General features: G+C 41.1%; 1 protein-coding gene and 2 long non-coding RNA genes across 7 annotated transcripts in view; 2 read left to right on the plus strand and 1 right to left on the minus strand.

The window, feature by feature from the left end:
• Positions 1 to 4,911, plus strand: part of LOC128635254 (uncharacterized) — a 21,448-nt gene extending 16,537 nt beyond the window's left edge. For 3 of the 4 annotated variants that reach the window (XR_008398180.1, XR_008398181.1, XR_008398178.1), the window contains 3 exons: positions 49 to 163; positions 639 to 726; positions 3,295 to 4,911. This is a non-coding gene — a long non-coding RNA (uncharacterized LOC128635254). The remainder of the gene's footprint in view (positions 1 to 48; positions 164 to 638; positions 727 to 3,294) is intronic. The other variant, XR_008398179.1, reaches the window with a different exon arrangement.
• slc6a3 (solute carrier family 6 member 3) lies at positions 1,925 to 18,190 on the minus strand. Of its 2 annotated transcripts, XM_017480629.3 has the most exons (15): positions 17,949 to 18,188; positions 16,941 to 17,238; positions 15,736 to 15,867; positions 11,719 to 11,932; positions 11,326 to 11,464; positions 11,087 to 11,221; positions 10,357 to 10,460; positions 7,800 to 7,924; positions 6,768 to 6,880; positions 6,282 to 6,410; positions 6,028 to 6,127; positions 4,810 to 4,910; positions 4,044 to 4,211; positions 3,523 to 3,594; positions 1,925 to 3,321 (listed from the first exon to the last, which is right to left on the minus strand). In XM_017480629.3, exons 2-15 carry the CDS (start codon positions 17,227 to 17,229, stop codon positions 3,298 to 3,300), a joined length of 1,845 nt encoding a protein of 614 aa, XP_017336118.1. In that variant the 5' UTR covers positions 17,230 to 17,238; positions 17,949 to 18,188; the 3' UTR covers positions 1,925 to 3,297. The 2 variants fall into 2 exon arrangements, with proteins under 2 accessions (XP_017336118.1, XP_047014096.1); XM_047158140.2 differs by lacking the exons at positions 6,028 to 6,127; positions 6,282 to 6,410; positions 6,768 to 6,880 and having other exon boundaries at positions 17,949 to 18,190.
• LOC108272313 (uncharacterized) lies at positions 11,926 to 17,089 on the plus strand. The gene is made up of 3 exons (XR_001814042.3): positions 11,926 to 14,876; positions 15,010 to 15,091; positions 16,958 to 17,089. It is a non-coding gene; the product is annotated as an uncharacterized LOC108272313 (long non-coding RNA).
• Positions 18,191 to 23,949: the final 5,759 nt, after the last annotated feature.

Here is a 23,949-nt window from a genome sequence, read left to right on the forward strand (position 1 = left end):
TTAACACCAGTGTAATAATTTGTCTTGTTTTTGTTTTTTTTGGATAAGTGTTGGAGTCGATACGCTTGTTTGGAGTGGACTTTCACACCCCTCTGATCCCAGGTCCCAGTTCACTCTTGGTGTGTTTACTCAGAAGAACGTCTGAACATCCGTCAAAGCGCAGGTACGGAAGGAGACCTCTCGCGCAGGACGTCTTTCTTTTGTAAACTGGCCAAAAGCGTGTAACTGACACAAGTATTAAAAGCCCAAAGCGAGATCTCTGTACCAGATGATTTAAAAGCGATCTGTTCTTCACACGTCTCTCGGTATAAACGCATAAATCTGTACCTTTATCTCTCACGTGTTTGCGCAGACATTCGGTTTATTGCTTTGTGGCACGAGCGCAGAGTTAAATGTTGACGAAATTAGCATGAGGCTAAAGAGATGAAGATTAGCGCAGGGTTTGTTTTAGGTCTGTTAAATCTCCACGCTTCGTGCACCGTCTCAGGGGTCAGAAGGTCAGCAAAGCTAGTGTAGCGCCTCCTAAAGGACGGACAGATGGATGTTAAAACAAGCGCATGCTCGTTTGATGATTTTTCGTTTATTTAATATTATCAGTGTGCGATCATAAGTGTTACCCAATTATTTATTTTTCTTAGCGCAATCTCGCGTATTAGCTGAAGTGGAGAGGAAGAGGAGCAAAGGATGAGGTAAAGTTGAGGAAAAGCAGAAGAAGGAAAGAGTCAGGTTTGTGGTCTTGGAGTCCTTTAACGCTAATTTTATCCAGAAGATAAGCCATAGAAATAAAAAAAAGATACAGAATAGATATATAACCAATTTTCTCCTCCATCTTTAATGTTTATATACGTGTTTTAAATGTATTGATAATGTTCTTGACTTGCTTCTGGTTGTAATTACTGCTGCCATTTTTTGTTATTGTATCTACAAGCTAACACTATGTCCACTCATAACCTACTCTAACTGCATAGTCTAGAGTAACTAGGAAAATTACCGTAATTTCTGTTGTTGCAGAGCTACCGTAAAACCCTGAACCAGTGCACAAATCCAATAAGGTTTATGAACACATCATATTTATTACACATTGCACCCTGGTAGTTTACTCCAGCAGTTACGGTAGTTTCCTCTGGTTTATTGTATTTACGGTAGCTGTGTTACTCCAGCAGTTACGGTAGTTTCTTTGTGGTTTAGTGTATTTGTGGTAGCTGTGTTACTCCAGCAGTTACGGTAGTTTCTTTGTGTTTAGTATATTTATGGTAGCTGTGTTACTCCAGCAGTTACGGTAGTTTCTTTGTAGTTTAGTGTATTTACAGTAGCTGTGTTACTCCAGCAGTTACGGTAGTTTCTTTGTAGTTTAGTGTATTTACGGTAGCTGTGTTAATCCAGCAGTTACGGTAGTTTCTTTGTGGTTTATTGTATTGACGGTAGCTGTTAGTCCAGCAATTACGGTAGTTCCTTTGTGGTTTAGTGTATTTACGGTAGCTGTGTTACTGCAGCAATTACGGTAGTTCCTTTGTGGTTTAGTGTATTTACGGTAGCTGTGTTACTCCAGCAATTACGGTAGTTTTGTCTTGTTTTTGTGTATTTATGGTACGGTAAGTGTATTTGGTTTAGTGTATTGTATAAAACTGGCCAGAAACCCAAGCCATAAGTATACCTAGCATAAAATAAAATGATGCCGCGTCCACACGTTTGTGTGTAAAACAACACTTAATTGTTAGTAATTCTTTTGTAGTTTTCATGAAATACGTTATTTCTGAAGCGCAAATAAATATCAATACATTTTATAAATATATACGTGTCAAAAACAAATCATGAATTGAAATTCAACGAACAAACACAAATCGATAAACCGATTTACAGACATAAAATGAAACCACGACAAATAATCCATGCGAACAGGAAAACCAGTCACACATCATTTCATCCACAGGCTCTTTATTGATGTTTTTTACAGCAGGTGATCAATTTTACTCCGATACACGATAAGAAACAATGCTGTTATGATGGATAAATATACGCACATCTGATTTCTCCTTGGTTATATCAGGTTTTTTAAAATTGTTAAAGCAACAACTCGGCTGAGAAAACTGAAATTTGCTTTCCGACGTTCCAGCGGGTTTTACACTGAAGCTTTACACTTAATTTTTTTTAAATACGTTTTCACTGAACTGTTGGTTTAAGTGTTTTTATTTATTTATTTATTTATTTATTTATTTATTTGAAAGTAAAATACTCTGCAATATTCTCACAAAAAATACTAAGAAATGACTATCGTAAATTGAAACTTGTATAGATTTCATCACTGAATGTCGTATATCGTGTGTGTGTGTATACCAATTATCGCCTCGTGTCTAATACGAGTCATGCTAACTACTTGTGAAAATATAAACAAACGGTGGCGTAAAGCTGATGCACGAATATGGCTTAATTAACTCGATAAACCTGATCAGCACGTCCATCATTTTTCTCGTTTCTAACACAAATAAGATGTATAGATTTTACTATAGCACTAGATAATATTAAACATCGTTTGTTTCTAGGTTCTTAGTCAGTATACGGTTTTCGACACTTCACGTTGATCAATAAGGCTCGGCTTGTACTCTAATCACAAAAAAATATATAGAAACAGTAAACAGTCGTCGTAACAGTCATCGTACAGTGAGAATTCGGCCGTGTCCCAAACGCTAAAATTCACGCCTACTTACTTACTTACTTTAACGTCGGCCATTTTGTAAATAAAATTTAAAAAATCCCAAACGCACACTAAAACATAGCGTCGACTCTAACGATATCGTTATAAGCGTAAATGCGGTGGTGTTTAGTTTTTTTATGATCAGCGTGGTGCTGTTTTTAGCTTCAGAGAAACTCTGTACTGCTGCCCGTTGCTTTAGCAGTGGGAAATGGCGGCAAAATAAAATCCAAAGTTATCTCCGACATGGTGCTAGAGATGTCGGATGTGTTCGGCACAGCTATATGTTGGCTAGCTAAGTTATATCGAGCACAAATATAATTTATTAACCATCCTAACCACTAAGTAACAAGTTTTCCCGCTAATTCTATTGTTTGCTATTAGCGTTTGTGATACAGCCTTTAAATAGATTCATTTTTTTTCTGACCGAATGTCGAGCATGTTGTGATCAAAACCACATCACCGCCACACTTTTTTTCAAATTTTATTATTTTTCACGCGAGAAAGAGAAGGACGAGACGTACGGCTTGTTTGGCACACAGCGCCCCCTACGGAGCTGGAGGAATTTACTTCTTTTATTTTATTTTTTGTTGTTGTTTTTGCAGTGTTCACACCACCAGCCAGTGATGAAGCTAGAAGAAAACAGAAAACACATGAGAACATCACATGCAGCTCTTAGGATTTGTTTTGGTCAAGTGCAAAAGTTAGCATCCCCTAAGAAGTAAATGAAGAAAAGTTATATGAAAGAAAAGCAATTTTTCTAAAAATTATGTAGCAGAAATGGTTCAATTGTGCATGTTTAAGACGAGCTTAAAAGTCTCATCTGAACGTACCGTGAACTGTCGCACTTCACCGCGCTCCACCAGGTGATGCTCCGTCTCTGGCGTGATTGCGTACGCCAGTTTCTACAACCAGAAAACAAATGATTCAAAACAATTTAGTCAGAAGTTGGCGACACTCGAAGCATTTCGAAACCTTCAGGGTTCTGTGGTTGTGCCTCTGAGGGAAGCTTACAACAAAGCGGTGTCCTCTCGTAAATGGTTCCAAGCAGGATCCTTTAGGAAGCTAAGAAGCCAGAGAGCACTTGAAGAACTCCCCGAGGAACCCTTTTTTCAAACAGTGTGGGTATTAACTCGGTAAGTGTGCGGTACAAACCGGAAATTATTGCCCATTATTGTCTCTCTTAATCTCTAGAACTTTTCAGGAGTTTAACATTTTAGCTCTTGGTACCTTCTATACTAGTAGGTTAGAGGGGGATGACATGTACCACCAGGGAACCACCGTAAGATGCTTAAGTACAGCCAGAAAGTTCCGAACATATAAACACTTAACGTAAGCACTGCGGTGGACCTACGGTGCAGAAGCTTCCGGGCAGGACGCAGAACTTGTAGATGGCGTAGATGGGAACCATGATCATGGAGGAGATGGACAGACACCAGCCGAGCATGTTGGCCCATGTGGGGAACGAGTAGGAGCCGTATTTCGGGGGGTTGAAGGTCGCGAAGCTCACCACCACCATGAACTAGATACAGGGTGGAAAAGGGAGAAAATGCAGGAATTCGTGTACGACAGGTGGGGGGAAAAAAACAACCACAACTCTTGACCAATCAGACACCAAACAGGTTTAACGTTTTACTCATTTCTCTAGTCAAGCTCCAGTGCAAAGATATTTAAATACAAAAAAAGAAATATTAATAAATGCTTGTTCTGTTTCCCTTTAAGGTTTCTGGCTTTTCTTAAATGCAAGCTAGTTAGCTAATCAGCTATTTGATCAGTCGTTAGCTGGTAAGTTTAATACTAATAATGTTGGCTAGGGAAACGATACTTGTTTGCTTTCTAAACTAGTTATTTTGGAGCTAGCAAGTGTTAACTAGCTCTCTAGGTCTACAGGTATGAAACTATTTTTAAGCTAACTTCATTAGCATTACGTGGATCTACAAGCACTAGCATGTGGCAATAGTGTTTTGTTTTTACAACCTGGAGGTGAAAACATAAGCTTAGTCAAGAGTGGTGCTTTCGGGAACTCTGAACCTTTTGGTAACTAGCGCTGGTTTAGCGCGGTTAATTTCCAGCTGCATAACCACCAAAACTTCTATAAGTGATGAGAGAGAGTCGTGTACCAGCAGGAAACAGGGACTGACGTATTTCCAGCAGAGTCGCCAGTAAATTCCTGGTCGTTGCCCAATCATCTCCTGGATATCGTCACTGAAACGATCCACACCTACAAAAACACACACACATTCTACTTCACTGGGGAAACATCAGAATTTCTTCCCTTTCAATGTAAAGTGGGTGGGGCTAATCATTGGTAAAACATTGCGTAAGCTTCACCCTGACCAATCATAAGGCTACATTTATTAAAACAGTCTCCACCGAGCCTAGCTAGCAAAAACTGGCCTAGCGATCTAACTTGTAGATTGAAAGCTAATCTAGTGAGCGTAGCTACTGTGTAACGCTATAATTGGGTGGTTGCTACATGCTCATTTAAGTATTAGGCCACGCCCATTAGCTCAGTGCAAACTGTTTGAGAGTTGTATTGTTTTCCTTTGCTAACTGTTGTTCTATAAAACTAATTGTGATCACCCGAGTCTTTTGCCGAGTCGTGAACAGAACCGAATGTTCTCTCTGGTGCACGTTGTGCCTTTTTGTATATGTGACCAGATGCTCTAATCAAAGAGGAACGAGAGATTCGGAGAGACGTTGCGGTTATAAATAGCGGCAGCATGTCGGTGACGCGCGTTTCCCGCCGCAGGTCGCTGTCAGCGCTGATGCTCCTCAGGCGTGACTCGTTTAGCTTTTTCTGGGGAAAGAAAGCAAGTTTTTGGGTCACAGCCTTGATTCTGGTGACCTTTCAGGTCAAAGGTCAGTCAGCGTTCTCTTCAAATTGGTCTCTGATGACCCTGCTGGTCTTTTGAAGTTCAGGTCAGTCGTTTAGATGAGAATCGCCCCGGGGAACGTTCGGAAAGTTCAGCTTTCAGCCGCAGATCAGCAGGATGTACTCGTCCGTAGACTATCTTTTTTTTTTTTTCCTTCCACTGAATTAACCGCAGCTCACATGGTCTCCTCTTTAACCCATAAAATTCAAATGGCACGATGTATATGCTGTAATGATGAGATTCGGCTCCGTGTCGTGAACCGTGCGTTCGGGCCGCACTCACAGCGGAGTGAATAGGGTGCTCGTTTGGCCCTATGTAGTGAGTAGTGTGTGTGGATTGTGACGCGTCCACACTGAGCTAATGAAGCGATGACGAATTGGAACACAACCTGCCGCTCTCATCCCTGATTGGCTGTCACTTCTGTAATGGGGAATCAGCTTCCCTGAACACACACACACTCACCATAAAACCAGGCGATGCCGATGGCTTCAATCAGCACGCCGAAGAGGATCGATGTCCCTGCCGCAAAGTGGTCCAACAGCGTGAAGACGTAGATTCCTCCCTGTAAGGAATGGAGGGGGAGGGAGGGGGTGTCTTAGCATGCATCAGAGATTTGTAGAATCGGCTGAAACCATGAATTCCGTCTCTTAAATTGAAGTCTAGCCTCGGTCCCGGTCCCCGGCCTGGCCAGGCGGCCATGTTTGTGTCTCACTCACGTTGGTGACGCAGAAGAGCGAGATGAGGAAGGTGGACACCACGATGAAGAGTGTGAACAGTTCTCTGTGTTTGTGCAGGAACTTGAATTCGTCGATGAGTCCCGTGATCACAGACTCCATCCCGCCCATCTACAGCAGATACATTTCAGAATAAATACACGGATTCCCGCCGACAGTTACGAATCGTTTGCTATGGTGAATTTTTCTCTAAGGAGACGTTTGTTTAAAACTTTATGGAAGGAGTCTCCAGTGTCGGCGCTTTGCAGCAGTCGGAGGTGAAGCTGTAACTTTTCGTGTGAGCACAGATTCATCCACCATTCTGAGAGAAACCTTCACAAAGTTGGACTTTCTGTGATTTATTTGTTTTTTTTTACATTTTTATTTATAATTGTATGTATAACTCTTCATCCGTAAACGTTTAGATTTGAAAAGTTTGTACTAGTGTGTTTAAGGTGTTTTAATAAACAGATTTAGGGAGGGTCTCACGGCGCTGTCGATGCCCAGCGTGAGGAGCATGATGAAGAAGATCACGGCCCAAACGGAGGAGCCTGGCAACGTCGCAATGGCTTCTGGGTAAATTATAAACACCAAACCAGGACCTGCAGGACATGAAAGATGTTGCGTTATTAATGTCTGTTTATTAATCTGTCTGTCTTTCCGTCCAAAGGTCCGTCTCAATCTGTTCCTTCATCCACGTAATGATCTGTCTCTCTTTCTTTACCATCTCCATCTATTTATTCATCAATCTTTCAATCCATTCTTCTGTCCACAGGTCTGTCTAAATCCTTCCATCCCTCCATCCATAGGTCTCTCATCCATCCATCCAAGGGTCTGTATTCATTCATTCATTCATTCATCCATCCATCCATCCACAGGTCTCTCATCCATCCTTCCAAGGGTCTGTATTCATTCATTCATTCATTCATCCATCCATTAATATATCTGCCACATCAATCAGTCCATCCATCCGTAGGCCTGTCTTCATCCATCCATAAGTATGTCTCATCGATCTATCCATTTATGGGTCTTCCTCATCCATCTATCCATCCATCCATGCATACATCATCCATCCATCCATCCATCCATCCATCCTTCCATCTATCCATATGTCTGCCTCATCCAACAATCCATCCATCCATCCAAAGGCTTGTCTGTCTGTCTCTTTGCCTGCCTATCTGACTATCTTTCTGTTCGGTTATCTGTCTATCTCTGTCTGTCTTGCTCTCTCAATCTCTGTCCATCTCTAAATACGTTCTCAAAGCGTCCGTCTCTTTCTCACCAGTTCGGTGCTACTTTTAGGTTGAAATGGACGAATACTGAATAAATAATGTGACGTTAGAAAATAACTTCAATATGAAAATCACCGGCAGTATGACGTTAGAAAATATTATAATGAAAGCAGACTCATTTAAATATGGTTTCCTCCTCTCAGTGAAATCCATCTGGTCCAGTCTCGCAGTTTCCAGTAGGTCCCGGTAATCATACAAAGTTCCCTGTCCTGACTGAGAACACACTCACCGTCAGTGGCGACTTTATCCAGGGCCACGTTGTGTTTCTGCGACATGTAGCCCAGGAAGGAGAAGATGACGAAGCCGGAGAAGAAGCTGGTCAGGGAGTTGATGGAGCTGGTGATGATGGCGTCTCTGTGAACACACAGTAAACAGCCTTGTGATGAACAGTATCAGAGTCTTTATTACTTGCAGTGTGTGGAGTCCAGTCTGAAAATGCCAACTGCAATAATCAACAGACCTGTTAATGTCTAACAGGACGTTCACAGCGGTGTACCGTGTACGCATGGGTGTGTACAGTGTGAATGAATCATTCGTGTGAACATATGGCTTGCAGTGTGTGTACAGGGTGTGTGTGTGTGTGTGTGTTTAATGTGTGGCTTGCTGTGTGTGTGTGTGTGTGTGTGTGTGTGTGTGTATATGATGTGTGGCTTGCAGTGTGTGTGTGTGTGTGTGTATATGATGTGTGGCTTGCAGTGTGTGTGTGTGTGTGTGTGTGTGTGTGTGTGTGTGTGTATATGATGTGTGGCTTGCAGTGTGTGTGTGCAATGTGTGACTTGCAGTGTATGTGTATACGATGTGAGTTGCAGTGTGTACGGTGTGTGACTTGCAGTGTGTGAGTTGCAATGTGTATAGCATGATGTGCAGTGTGTGTATACAGTGTGTGACTTGCAGTATGACTTGCAGTGTGTACAGTATGACTTGCAGTGTGCGCAGTATGACTTGCAGTGTGTGCAGTATGTGTACAGTATGACTTGTAGTGTGTGCAGTATGACTTGCAATGTGTACAGTGTGACGTGTAGTGTGACTTGCAGTGTGTACAATGTGACTTGCAGTGTGTACAGTGTGACTTGCAGTGTGTGTAGTGTGACTTGCAATGTGTATAGCATGATGTGCAGTGTGTGTAGTGTGACATGCAATGTGTACAGTGTGTGACGTACAGTATGACTTGCAGTGTGTCCAGTATGTGTACAGTGTGACTTGCAGTGTGTGTGTACAGTGTGACTTGCAGTGTGTGTGTGTGTACAGTGTGTCTTGCAGTGTGTATAGTATGACTTGCAGTGTGTGTAAAGTGAGTTGCAGTGTGAGTGGTGTGTGTGTATAGTGTGAGTACGTTGTACAGTGTGTAGTTTGTATGAGCACTGTGAGTACATTGTGTACAGTATGAGCGTGGTGTGAGTGCACTGAGGGTATGCTGTCTGCAGTGTATTTGCAGTGTGTTATGATTGAGTACAGCGTGTAGGGTGAGCGAGTACTCGGTGTGAGTACGGCAAATGTATGCTGTGTAGTGAGTGTGAGAACTACTGTGTGTGTGCTGTGTATACAATGATTGTGCAGTGTGTGTATACAATGTGTAGTATGAGAGTACAATTTATACAGCGTGTATAGTGTGTGTAACGAATGTGAGTTGTGTGTACAATGTGTGTTCAGTTTAGTGTGTGTATATAGTGAGTATATTGAGTAAGTCCATGGTGTATGTGTATAGTGAGTGTCCTTTGTCTATAGTGTATGTGCAGTGTGTATACTGTGAGTACAGTGTAGTATGATTAAGCAGAATTTATACACTCTATACAATGTGTTGTCTGTACAGTGTAGTTTACATGTACAGTGAGTATATGTTGAGTGGTGTGTGAGTACAGTGTACTGTCTGAATACAGAATCTCTGTTATCAGCTATTATTGGATCATCATCTGATCCCAAAGAACTATCAAACGCCTGATTAACAAACCTGACCTCGACCCCAGTCAATTGTCCAGCTATAGACCTATAAAAAATCTCCCCTTTATCTCCAAGATATTAGAAAAGGTTGTACGCAGCATAACAGACAGCGCTGGTTGAAGTAGTAGATGACCACCTACTGGCCTCTGATCAGGGTTGTGTCTCGCTGCTTGTGTTACTCGAACTTAGTGCAGCTTTTGATACTATAGATCACACTATTCTCCTTGATAGACTAGAAAACGTTGTTGGCATTAAGGGAACAGCCCTCTCCTGGCTCAGGTCTTATTTGACTGATCGCTGTCAGTTTGTAGATGTAACTTTATGCATACTGAGGTAAATTTTGGTGTTCTGCAAGGTTCTGTTTTAGGCCCACTGCTTTTTTTTCTTAGTCCAGAATGCAGCTGCAAGAGTCCTTACTAGAACCAGAAGGTATGACCATGTCACCGCGATCTTATCCACACTGCACTGGCTCCCAGTAAAATTTCACATTGATTATGAAATTGACCTATGAAGCATTGAATAGTCTCACGCCACAGTCCCAGAGTGAACTTATGGTCTTTTATTATCTGCCACGCCTACTTGCATCAAAAGGCGCAGGATATTTGTTGGTACCTGGAATAGTGAAGGCTACAGCAGGGGGAAGAGCTTTCTCTTACAAAGCCCCACAGTTATGGAACAGCCTTCCAATGAGTGTTTGGGATTCGGTAGTGTGTGTGAGTACAATACGAGTACGTTCCGTGTGTACCGTGAGTGTACAATGTGTGTAGTATGTCTGTACCCTGTAGCATTTGTCGATGACCTTGTTGCTGGATAAGACGATGAAATCAGTGTGTACAGTGTGTGTGTACCTGTAGCAGTTGTTGGTGAATTTGTTGTAGCTGGAGAAGGCGATTAAAACGCCGAAGCCGACTCCTAAAGAGAAGCAGATTTGCGTCGCCGCCTCGATCCAGACCTACACACACAAACACACAGACGCACGCACACAAAGCGGCTGCAGTGCTGTCATTAGGGATAATTGCAGGAACTCATTGAGCTCAGAGATGAAAGGAACTCGTTGAATGCAGGGTAATTTTGCAAATTGCCGCCGCTCGCATGCGTCTAATCTAATTCTCAAACTGCAGCTTTGAGGTCGTTTGAGCGAGTGACCAGCGAGACACGGCGAAATGTATCACAAACGCCGACAGCGATCCTGCGATTCACGCACTTCCTCCATGACACACCAGGAGAGGATACGGACCAGACCGCGTTCACACCGCTACAGCCTGTTCGTCTGTCTCTCCATCCATTTATCTACCGTTCCCTCTGTCCAGGTATCCAGCTCTTCATCTGTCCACCTACTCGAACAGTCGGGAACTTGAATTCGATATCGTATCCCTCCACCCCTGTGTTTCTGTTCATCCACCCGTTAATGTTTGTCGTAAATATTCTGTAATATACTGTACTTGTGCGAGTGGTTTTTCACATCCATGTGCACTTAAGCAGCTCAACTGCCAATTAATCACACCATTGCTATGACCAACTCTGCACACAATGATTGTGTGTGTGTGTGTGTGTGTGTGTGTGTGTGTGTGTGTGTACCTGAGCATCACACAGGCGCAGGAAGTCCACACTGAGGTAGGCTTTAATACCGTCGATGGCTCCAGGCAGAGTCACACCCCTCAGCAGGAGAACCGTCAGAACCACGTAAGGCATCGTGGCAGTGATCCACACCACCTACACACACAGGTTTTATTATTGTCGTGACCGCTTATATCTTTGTACACATCTCCTTTCATTCATTTAAGTCTCTGCCCTTCTGATCTAAAGAATTGTCTCACTTTGCCTGAGGTCCTGACTCCCTTCCACAGACTGAAGTAAAGGATGACGATGACGACAGCGAGACAGGAAGTGAGCTGCCAGCGAGGCAGGCCGAGATTATCGATCCCCGTACTGTCCTGAAGGTGCAGAACACCACGCCTGCAGAACAAAAAAATACACTCATAAATGACAAACAACGACATTTGTAAAGATAAGCTAGGTAAACATCTTGCTAGCAAGTTTAGCTAGATATGCAACATAACAGATCACAGCGCTAATGTTATCATTAGTGATGCTAACCACGTAGCGAATATTAGCCTAGCGCTACGTTTATAAAAGCAACTTTCGGAGCCAATAGCAAGCTAGGGTTACTGCTTTAAAGTTTAACGTTGTGCTTGATAGCGCGCACTCACTCAAAGTACTCCAAAGCGGGCGTGGCTTTGTGCGAGTCGTTCAGGAAGGTGGCGTTCAGGTCCGAGCAGTTTGCACTGTTCCACGTGTTGTTGCAGTCGACCCACGGCAGCTCGGAGGAGAACGACGAGAACAGGTAGAACAGCGCCCAGGCGATGATGACGTTATAGTAGAAACCCACGTACAGCGAGATGAGGATCACCGTGAAGCCGACACCTGAGGACAGGGGGAACCGTACAGTACACGCAGGAATACTTCTCCACGACTCGTAGCTCGTAGTACTAGCGTCTGACGTTCTTGCTGCTAGTGGGTTTTTAGATCACGCCTCATAATTTCTGACTCCCCGTCGCCAAAGGAACGTCTCATCTGTCTGTCTCTTCTCATCAGCAGCCCAAAGCGGCGGTAATAAATCCGCTAATCCCTCGAGGCGCGAACCAGGAGGAAAATAGCTTGAATATTTTATCCTCAGCGCAGACGGGGAATGTGAAGCAGTAACAAAGCGTTTGGATAGTTGAAAAAAATCGTGGAAGTTTCAATGAATTTACAGTGCAGGCCAGAATTATTGGCACCCTTCATAACGCGAACAAACGTTACACACCAAGTTATTTAACTTTGTTCAAATATCATTAGAACTATTCATTCATTCATTCATTCATTCTTTTTTTTTTTTTTTTTTTTTTTTATTTTAAGGCAAAATACATGTGCTAAAGTTATTGACATCATTAAGAAATATTTCTTGGAAGAACTTATATTGTCCTTTGCTCCCAGGAACCAGTTTTTATCTTTTGTTCCATCTAAAACAACTACTTTTTTTTTTTTTTTTTTTTAATGAAATTATGTTCTCCTTCAAAATGTACAATTTGACATGCTTTACGGAATATTTCAAATGATCAATTCATTTCTGTTACTTCCCGTAATTTTTTTTTATCATTTGCTTTTTAACATGCCCTGTTTCCCTGAGGTATAAATTAAAGGTTGCACACCTTTTTTAATAAATAAATAAATCCTTTATACTCCCCTCATGGTAAGTGTGTGTATAAATATAAATGATAAAGGTGCTGATAGATTTGAAAACAGCAAAACCAAAAATTGTATTAATCTCGTAATGTCCGTGTACGTTGCATGTGTTAAACCTTTTTATACATTTGTTTTTGCTCATTTTCTGAAGGGGTGCCGATATTTCTGGAGGGCGCTGTAACGGCATTAGGGTGTTGTCTGATTATTTCCACACCTCCATGCCATCAGGAGGATCCCTAAGCTTGACGAGAGGGTTAATATCAGGGATTTTCTAATTGCTGTAATTGCGATGTGATAAAATATCTCTGTCTGGATCGGAGGGACGTCTGTGGCTAACGGTTGGTTGGGGGGGGGGGGGGTTTGCTAGGAGACACATTCGCGTCCTCTCATTGTGTGCACATGTGCAATTTTCGGGCGCTTTGCAGAGCATCGATCGCGAGGAAGTGAACGTGTTGATCAGCAGTAATTACAGTAATCTCCCGCCGAGCGGCAGGCGCACAGAAAACAGAGCTTGTCATTAAGATGTCTGTCTCTCTTTCTTCCTCTGCCTCGTTCTGATGGCTCGGTCTGTCCGAATCTAAATTTGATCGCACACCTGTAGCTAAACACGGGGGAGCGGACAATCATGCTTGTTGTTATTCGTGTGATGAATGAGCTAGTTGGAATAACATCCTGTGGTAAATTTAACTGTTCAAACTTGGCTAGTTAGACTAGCTTTATCTAGTTTGGAGAATATCCTGTAGGAGCTTAAGTTGGCCTGAATGACCTCCATAACCACCTGTGGTAAATTTAGCCAGCTAGCGCAACCTTTGCTAGCTTGAATAACGTTTGTGTGCTGAAATGTAGCTAGCTACAGTAACTTTCTATGGTAAACCTGGATTGTCGGGTACCTTTTAGCTTCAGTATGAAGAACGTCCATAAACTCCCGTCATAAATTTATCTAGTTGAACATTTAGCTACAGACACGATTTTCCTACAGGAGCCGCAGGAGATTTTCAAATTAGCTGAAGTTTGAACACTACACCGTGCCAAGTCGAGCTCATTTATATAATATCCTGTGGTACATTTTATATAGGTGAAATATCTTGTATGTTTAGGCACCGATAATGTCGTGTTAACCATAGCTAGTTAGAGGAGACACCAGTGGTAGGTTTAGCTAGTTTGAATATATCCTGTGGCAAGTTTGAATCATATTTATTTAACAACACTGTGTGGTAAATTTAGCTAGCTAGACGCAAGAATTCGCATTTAGCTAGATAGGTCATCATCCTGTGGTAACTTGAGCAAGGAAATAACCTTAAGTGATCATTTCTGGTAGCTAGACCCTCTTGTGGTAGCTTTGGCTAGCTAGTCACGACATGCTATGTTAACTTGAGATTTAATATCCATAACCGGCTTTGGTAAATTTAGCTAGCCAGACATAACGTTATGCGGTAACGTTAGCTAGTTGTAGTAGCACTCTGTGGCGATGTTAGCTAGATAAACATCCTGTTGTCACTTTAGTTAAAATAATTTTCTGTGGTAAACTTTGAGTTTGGTTAGCGTCCTGTGGTACATTTACTTGTTTTGAGTCTCACTGTGTAGTAATTATAACTAGTTAGAATAATATTCTGTGGGTTCTGTTGAATAACATCCAGATCCTCATGTGGTAACTTTAGCTAGCTATAAAGAACTTTCTTTTGGTATGTTAGTTACCCGTGTTAACATTATCAGTGATTGTAACTTGATTGTTCTGTAAAGAAAAGCCTGCAGCTCCTCTTTTTCTCATAAAATACCATTTATTCTCGCAAATGTATTGCCTGAGGTTTTCCTCAGGTGTGTACGTTTCCTTTTTCCATGTTCTAGGTATGAAATATCTTCACAGATTTTTATTTTTTGGCTTTAGTATATGTAAAGTAAAAAGGCCTGCTATCCTAATGCGAGTGATGCACTGAAGTGGTGCTATGTATGTTGTACCTATTTGGAGGATGAAAAATATGCAACATGTTCTCTATATTATTTTTCTATATACTGTGTATATATAATATATTTATGACTGGCCATCCAACATGCCCGAGTACAAGTTATAGGAAAAAACCTGCAACAGAGGTGACGCGGATCTGCGGATTCCTGAAGCGTGTTAATCTCCCTCCAGTCAGCTAAGGTGAAAATGGCATGCTTTTAGGGTTTTGAGACTAAAAGCCAATTTGACTGTCTTCCATTTCAGAGTTTTTATCGAGAGATAAACGGTACCTGTCTCGTGTCTGACTGAACGTGTCCTCTGTTCCTTCATCCAGGCGATGCACTGCATGTACACACCTAACACGCAGCATTCATGGAAAACACCTGATAGCGACTACCGATATGACACTACAGCAGGTACGTACCTGTATTACACTTTCATATTGCAATGGTGTGTGTGTATATGTATCACATATAGATTCTTTAATCAGTACAAAATGGTAATAAATTACTGAATGTTCTGCAACTACTGATTGGGAAAGCAAACACATGACCACATGGCTACGGTATGGAGGTGTTGCTAGGCAACTGGCAAATACGAATTGCACAAGCTAGCTAATCGCTAGCTACACATGTCGGCGTACATGACGATGACGATCCTATAGCGATAGATCTGTGATTTTAAGCGTGTGACTAGCTTCTGCTTACGTCATCAATCCGAAAACGGGCTTGCTTAAAATCACATGCGGAAAATCACGTGTGGGTTTTTAAGATGCCGTCCGTTCGCATGTTTCGTTTGCCGTCATCCTCTTCAAGATGAGCGTCGTACTGTAGCAGCATTAACACTCTTGAGACTTCAAGTTAAAACTTCTCACACTTCTAGAAACTTGTCGGTGTAGAGGCAGAGTGAGGTTGTAAACGTGACTAAAGTAACGCCGAAATTGCACTTAACCCGAATCGAACAAGCGTCGATTACGTTAAACGTTTGATAAGATTGGAACAATGCGCACTACTTATTTTATGCGCATCAGATAACGATTAAATCAGAGTCAAGGTGTTACCTTTAAATATCGGACAAATCTTCCATACTCCCGCAGCTCCTTCACGGTTGTATTGTCCCAACGCTAATTCCATATAGAAGAGCGGCATCCCGGCAATCACCATGAAGAACATGTAGGGGACGAGGAAGGCACCTCGGTGGGGTAAAGGAAATAAGTTATTATTGAGATCAGATTTGGACATGAGATTGGACATGTTCTGTGTTTTTATTACTCATTACATTTAAACAAAATTAAAAAAAAAAAAAAAAAGTAATAATGTAAATAAGCTAGCTTTTAGTCATTTTTAAATTCATTTAATAAATAGGTTTTTTAAAAAATACTAAGCTGTGCTAGTGTGATGGCTCACTTCCAGGTTTAAAAAAAAAAAAAAAAAATTCTACAGGAAAATAATAGCCATCGATTAGTGTGATCTAAAAACGAGCACAAATATAAAAATAATTCTTTAAGCGAATAAATTAGAGGCTGAGATCAGACATTTTTTCATTTACAGAACAGACCTTACGCTGATGCTGAGGACAACGGAAAAACAAAACAAAAAAAAGTTCTTAATGTGAATTAAATCTCAATATAAATATATAAGTCTAAATATATAAACTGATATCGCAAAAATATATTTATATGACTCTTCGATGTATCTAGAATGGCTTTAGAGTGCTGCAACTGCTAGGATTTTGCCTCTCACAGAATTAATAGTTGATTTAAAAAAAACAAACAAACAAAAAAAAGCTTTGGATTGTCCAGATTTCTTTGCACCCTGGGCGTATGTAGTAATATATAGTTGTATAATGGCTCAGAAGTGCTTATTTTAAAATGGTTCCAATTGGCGCTCCAGAATGCCCTGGATTATCAGGATAAGCAGGATTGACATTTCCGTAGTCCTGTTGTCTGCTTGACGTCTGGAGAAAAGAAAGGCATCTTCTGAGATAGAGCTGATAAACTGCTCGAAGAGTTGGCTGGTTAACACGTTTCTAGGTACTAATAAACGAAAGGTTTGTTGAGAATATCTAAGAGCAGGTCAGATTCGAATCAAATTCGTACACAAAATTGTCTCCAGTTAATTTGGAACTGATCTTGCGGGTCATCTTGGAGGCATTTCTGCAGGCATCTAAGGAGCTTCTGCTTAATAGTAACTTTCTCTGGCTTACCCTGGTGATGTTTTTAAAGAATGATCAAAGTTGACCATAGAACAAATTTTCCCCTCTTACCTCCTCCATTCTTGTAGCACAGGTACGGGAACCTCCAGACGTTGGCGAGGTCCACTGCGAAGCCGATGACCGACAGCAGGAAGTCAATTTTCTTGGCCCAGGTTTCTCGCTCCTCTCCAGACGGGTGAGTCTGGCCGGTCGGTGCAACGAGGGCGGAGGTGGTGAACTGAACACCGTTCTGCTCCTTCACCAGGATCAACTCCACCTCTTTGGGTCCCGTGGAGCCAGAGGGATTGGAGGGAGCGATGACTGAGGACATGAGTGCGGCCGGAGCTCTGCTTCTGAGCATGGGGCTTTGCTGAGGGAAGAGAATGCAGATGTAGGAAAGGGACTGATGACGGGAGGGGTGGAGCGAAGCGGCCATGTTGATGTTACAAACGAGCAACACTCCGAAAAAACGATCCTGACACGACAGGCTGCCATGTTTGTTCACGGATCACAACCAAAAATTTCCACAAACAAGTTGTCTCGATTGAGGTCTGACGTTAGAAGTTATGATTGGGTATAATATTATGACGAATATTATAGTTGTTGACAAAATTAGAGAACCTGAAATGAGAGCAAAAATCTCTCTTAAAAATTTTTTTTTTTAAAAATCAAATGTAATAAAGGGAGTTATCTATTTACAATATATCTAGAGCTTCCACGCGAGTGCGGAAAACGTGCTCTTCGGTAATGACGACGAGCTCAAGCAGCTCAATTTAACACCTATAATTAAAGCCTGAATGGGGGGGGGTTTAAGAAGTAAATAAAATAGCTGAAGGAAAATATATTTTATTAAATACATAATTAAATGAATCTATTTTCAAAGCATTTTAGTTTGAGAATGAATAAATAGATTGTGGACTCACAGGTTTAAAAAAATATCTGGAATAATAGAGCACTGTGGTGTCGTAACAAACACCTGTTGGAGCTTGAAAGCAACTCTCGGGTTTTCTCGGTCAGAATTTAAGCTAAAAAAAAAAAAAAAAACCAACCACCCCCCCAAATAAAAGGTTAAAGTCTTACCTTCAGCCGAGTTCAAAAGAAATGAGGCGTAAAAACGAGCTGAGCAAAGAGCAAAAAAATATTCTTTATTTGTCCATGTACAAATGCTGCAAGATAAAACTGGCCATTTCTGTCAAACTAGACCTCAACTCTGGAGAAGAAAAAGATTGTGGAAATGAAGATATGGATAAGAAGATAATGTTTGTTAGATGTTTGTGGTCCAGCTGAGAGTGTGTGTGGGGCCACTCTCGAATATGAGAGACAAGTGCCTTCCCACAATCCCTCCCCTCCTCTCTCTCTCTCTCTCTCTCTCTCTCTCTCTCTCTCTCTCTCTCTCTCTCTCTCTCTCTCTCTCTCGCGCTCTCTCTCAATTGTTTCATCTCCTCCATCTCCGAGGCGATTGCTGTTCGTCCAGTCTGTTAAACTGAGATATCACACGGGCAAACATAAACATATTGTAGGAAATGTGAGAAAGAAGACACTTGCCTTTAGTTTTATTTAATCTCCGTTCCAATCAGCATCTTTTACCAAACCAATCTGGGTTCAAAGGACGCTTGTTTTCCTGAAATTCTGAGCAAGACTTAAATAGATGCTGCATCCTAAGGATTTGAGAAGTTCATAAGTTAATCTGTCGATTTTCTTGGTCGTCAAATAAAATAATCAAGTCCGATCGTTGAACGATGACCTCAAAAATACCGCCTTTAAATTAGAACCTCAACTTCCACAAATCCTGACCTCCAAAATATAACCCTAAACACTAATCCAAACCTTAAAACCTCTAAATGAAATGTTTAAATCGGAGTTAAAAAGTCGGGTGTCTAATCTAAAACGTCAAAATAATACCATCGTATCAAAAACATGAAGTTAAAAACACTAAGCTTAAATTAAAACCTCAAAATAACTGAAAACTAAATTCGGTATGGCTACTGATGCGTCGTTTGAATCGACAACAAATTAAGTATTAGATTAGAATGTCTAAAGGTTGTGTTTAATAAAAAAAAAAAAAAGTCCAAAAATGAAGCTTTTTAGGTAAAAACACATATTTACACAATTCATAACAAAAATGTTTACATGAAGTTTATAACTCGATTATTTACGACCTCAGAATAAAATGTTCAACTCTTACAATCTTTAGTTTTTAATCCGAAACGTCGAAATAATACCTGATCATTGAATTTAAAAAAAAAAAACACGTTAATAATCCAATTAAAACTTCAAAATGACAATTTCCCTGAGATCAAAACACTCGGCTGAAAAGATGACTTTTTTTTTTTTTTGGATTTGCTGTTATTTGAATTGACAACGATTTAAAAAATCTTAAGATTAAAAGTGAACGTTACATTAGTATCTTTACAGTTACTTTACATCAAAATTATTCAACTCGCATTGTAAATCAGGTGTATTATCAATGTTCAGACTTTCAGCTGCTTGCGATGAACAAATCAAACAAAATCAATTGAAATAGTTCGACACGACGAACGCTTCAAGCGGCTTCAACAAATTCAACTGAGAATGCAACTTATAATGACTTCTCCAGTCTCAAAATTATTCACCCCCCTGAATAGAATCCCGCCCAACAGCACAGATATGCAGAACAGGTGTTGACTCAAGCACACCTGATATAAACTAATCAAGAGCTTTATTAGTTGCAGCAGGTGTGCTTGAGCTGGAACACATGAAATACCGGAACTGACTCGGGGCAGAAGATATATGAAAATCCTGGAGGGGGCAGAAAAAGGAAGCTATCGACGGCTGCAGGCAGATTTGTGAGAAGGCAGGTTGTGAAAAACCCTCGAGTGACTGTAAAAGACCTGCAGCGAGACCTGGTGTAACAGGCGCTGAGGTTTCAGTGAGCGCAGTAAGGCGCGTACTAAACTCAGTGTTTCCATGCCAGAAGTCCAAGACGTTCACCGCTACTGACCCAAAAGCACAAGAAACGTCGCTCAGAATCATATAAATAATCCACAGAGGTTTGGGATTGTGTTCTGTGGAGCGATGAGACTAAACTGGAACGTTGCAGCACGATGGATCAGCGGTACGTCTGGAGGAAGAAGAATGAAGAAAGAACACTCTGTCCACAGTCGAGCATGGTGGAGGCTCGGTGATGCTCTGCGGCTGCTTTGCATCCTCTGGCGCTGGAGACCTGCAGCGTGTGGAAGGCGAGATGGAGTCAGTGAAGCATCAGGAAATCCCAGGAGAAAACATCACGCCGTCTGTGAGGAAGCTGAAGCTTGGGAGTCACTGGACCTTCAAACAGGACAGTGATCCCAAACATACCTTAAATTCCACCAAGGCTTGGGTGCAAAAGTCCTGGAAGATTCTACAGGGGCATCACGGTCACCTGACTTGAACCCCATAGAAAATCTCCGGTGGGATTTGAAGAAGGCGGTCGCAGCACGAAACCCAAGAACATTACTGACCTGGAGGACGTTGCTCATGAGGAACGGGAGGAGATTCCTCAGGAACGCTGCAGAAGCTCTGCATCTCGTCTACAGCAGGTCATAACAGCAAGAGGAGCTCTACTGAGTACTAGAGATGCTCGCCATGAAGGGGGTGAATAATTTAGAGACAGGAGAAGTCATAAGTTGCATAAAGATTAATATTTTTTATTAATCAAAAGAAATTTCACAATGAATTTTTTTTAAAAATTCTAAATTTTACAATGAAAAGCAAAAAACTTGCTTTAAATATTGACATTGGGGAAAAAATACTTTTTTTTACCTCCTATTTTTCTTCTCGTTATATTTTCTTAGTTTTACAAACGTTTTAATTTATTCGCAACAAAGGCAACAAAAATAAATATTTCCCATGTAGCGTTAACAAAAAGTAAATATTTCCTATATTTATTTTATTTACTTATAAATAAAAAAAGTACATTTAATACTTTTAATTGACCGTAAGCTAATAAGCAAAACACAAACATCAGCAGCAAAAAATATATACAACAGAAAGCACGACACTTTAATATTTACAACCAGAAAAATGACCATTTATAGGACTTGATGACGACGGTGACGGATCAGAGCTCGGATATAAAAAATAAATGAATATAAATTGTTTAATGTGGAGTATAAAGTGGATAAATAATAATAATAATAATAATAATAATAATAATAATAATAATAATAATAAGCAGCTTAAAAAATTTTTTTTTTTAATATATAAACAAAGGCTTGGTGATGGATTTCAAAACAATCATTTATAATATACTGAAATACTGTATTAGTACGAGGAGTAGTAGTAATAATTGACTGAAAGAGCCATTTTAAGTGCGAGGACAATTTTGTTTTCGTCTCGTCCCTGTTTATTTCTCGGCAGCAGTGATTTGGCATTTCGTGACTCGGTGGTGGATCTGCGTCGAGCTTCCCCCCGAGGCGAGCAATTAATCATCTGAAGCAGGCATCTGTTGTGCTGCGAAAGCACTCGGGATCAAACCCGGCGAATCTCAGATCAAACGGCATGTTATCATCGTAGCCTTTACAGAATATCACAAACACGCCGGGTCCTAGGAGCGGCTCACGCAGCTGTAGTCCATCCACAGGCTAAGAACTTAATGGGGGCTTCTTAAGATCGAGACCTAAAAGAATGAGGCTCAGAGGCTCAGATCATGTGATCATTGTCCTCAGAAACGAACATCACACACCACACCAAATCATATAGAGGTCTGAACAGCGTTGTATGAATGTCGAGACTTGGGCGAATATTTACGGAAAACCCGTCGCTGGAAACCCTTCAAGTTTATCGAAAGCAGAAAGTTGAAGTGGGATGTGAATCTAACGCTCTCGCCTGACCTGACGGCGGGACGATTTATTGTGTGTAGAGTGGATGCGTGCGTTCAGGTAGTTTCTATAGAGCAAATGTTTACGTTTTTTACCGAGTGACTCCTGTACACAAGATGACTCGTAGGACTTTATACGCAGGCCCGTGAGTGAAAAACGCGTTCTGAATTTGCCGTTGCTTTGAAATCGATTACGGTTGGTGGGGGGGGGGTTTCTTTTCGGAACTTGCGCCTCTTTTTGAATTTGCTGTCGTATTTCCGATTTTGCTGGATTTGTTTGTGATTTCGGGTTTCCGTCTTGCTGGATGTCTCAATTCTCAGGATCAAACTGAAGCCCCTGGAGCTGTGAGGCGGTGAATTTGCCGTCACGGTGATCAAATTACTGCTGTTTGTTTGAATTTGCGTTTGGCTTTACTCGTTTGCTGTGTTGCTTCCAGATTTGTGCTCATTACCCAATTTGCTGCTGTGTTTCCCAATTTGTGCTCATGTTTGCCAATTTGCTGTCATGTTTCCGAATTTGTCTTGGGGTTTCCCAATTTTCTGTTTCCGAATTTGTGCTCCTTACCCAATTTGCTGCTGTTTCCCCCAATTTGTGCTCCTTGCCCAATTTGCTGCTGTTTTTCCGAATTTGTGCTCCTTACCCAATTTGCTGCTGTTTTTCCGAATTTGTGCTCCTTGCCCAATTTGCTGCTGTTTTTCCGAATTTGTGCTCCTTGCCCAATTTGCTGCTGTTTTTCCGAATTTGTGCTCCTTACCCAATTTGCTGTTGTTTTTCCGAATTTGTGCTCCTTACCCAATTTGCTGCTGTTACCCAATTTGTGCTCATGTTTCCAAATTTGCTGCTGTTTGCGAATTTGTGCTCCTTACCCAATCTGCTGCTTTGTTTCCCAGTTTGTGCTCATGTTTCCGAATTTCTGCTTGTGTTCCCCAATTTGTGCTCATGTTTAATGAATTTGTGCTTGTTACCCAATTTGTTGCGGTGTTTCCGAGTTTGTGCTCATGTTTCCCAATTTGTGCTTGTTTCCCAATTTGCTGCTGTTTTTTTTTCTTTTCTTTTTTTTTAATGGCATTTGTTTTTAAATCTACGGTCGTGTTTTACAAATTTGCTGTCGTGTCTCTGAACTTGCTTGTTTTTATATTTGTTGCCCTGCTTCTGAATTTTCTGTCATGTTTCCCAATTTGCTGCCGTTTTCTGAATTTGCTGTAGTGTTTCCGAATTTGCGTTTGTGTGTTTAAATCTGCGGTCATGTTTCTGAAGTTATCATGTTTGAGTGCGCCGTCATGTTTCCCAGTTGGCTATCAGAGTTTTGAATTTGCTATAATGCTGTTGAATTTCCTTTAGTGTTTTTATATTTGCTATAGTGTTTCTGAATTTCCTGTCATGTTTGTGATTTCGCGGTCATATTTTTCAAATTTGTAGACATGATTCATGAATTTACGGTCAAGTTTCAGAATCTCCTGTAGTGTTCCCATGTTCGCAGAAGTATTTGCCTTATCTTAAGGGTCGTGGTGCATCTGGCGCCAATTCCAGGAACCCTGGGAACAATGTGAGACAGCTAACTGTCGATGGGAAGTCTTATACATATCAAGGCACTCTGCGTGCGCACACTGCGTTTTGCTGCAGTTGTGGGGTGTTGTTTTTTTTTTTTGTTTGTTTGTTTTTGTTTTTTTGTGCTGTCATGCTTCCCAATGTGCTCTGGTGTTTCTAAATTCGACTATATCAAACATGCGGTCATGTTTTGGGTTTACAGTTGTTTGTCACGTTTGAGTTTTGCTGTGGTGTTTTTAAATTGATCACACTTCCGAATTTGCGGTCATGTTTGCGAATTCGCTGCCTCGTTGTATTTTTTGGTTTTGTCATCTTTTGCGAATTTCCTGTCGCGTTTCCGAATTAGCGGTAATGGTTTTTGGTTTTAACGTTATGCTTTTAGTTTTGCATGGTTTTTTTTTTTTTTTTGCTTTGCTGGTGTGTTTTGCACTTAAGGATATGTAAGACAAAGAAAGCTACATGGAACTTCACTCCAAAAATAAAATCTGCAATATAAAGAATCGTTTCAGACGAGACTTTATGACCGGAAGCGTTTCTTCCTGAAAATGCAGGTTGCATATAGAATGTTTAGGACACATCCGGTGTAAATACTGACTGCTGGAAGATCCACACTGGAGGTTTCAGCGTTCTTCTTTTTTTTAGGTACCACATTATGTACCACATCTCACATGGCTCACGACCAAACCTTCCACATC

The sequence above is a fragment of the Ictalurus punctatus genome, chromosome 1, assembly GCF_001660625.3.
Source record: "Ictalurus punctatus breed USDA103 chromosome 1, Coco_2.0, whole genome shotgun sequence".
NCBI lineage: Eukaryota > Metazoa > Chordata > Actinopteri > Siluriformes > Ictaluridae > Ictalurus > Ictalurus punctatus.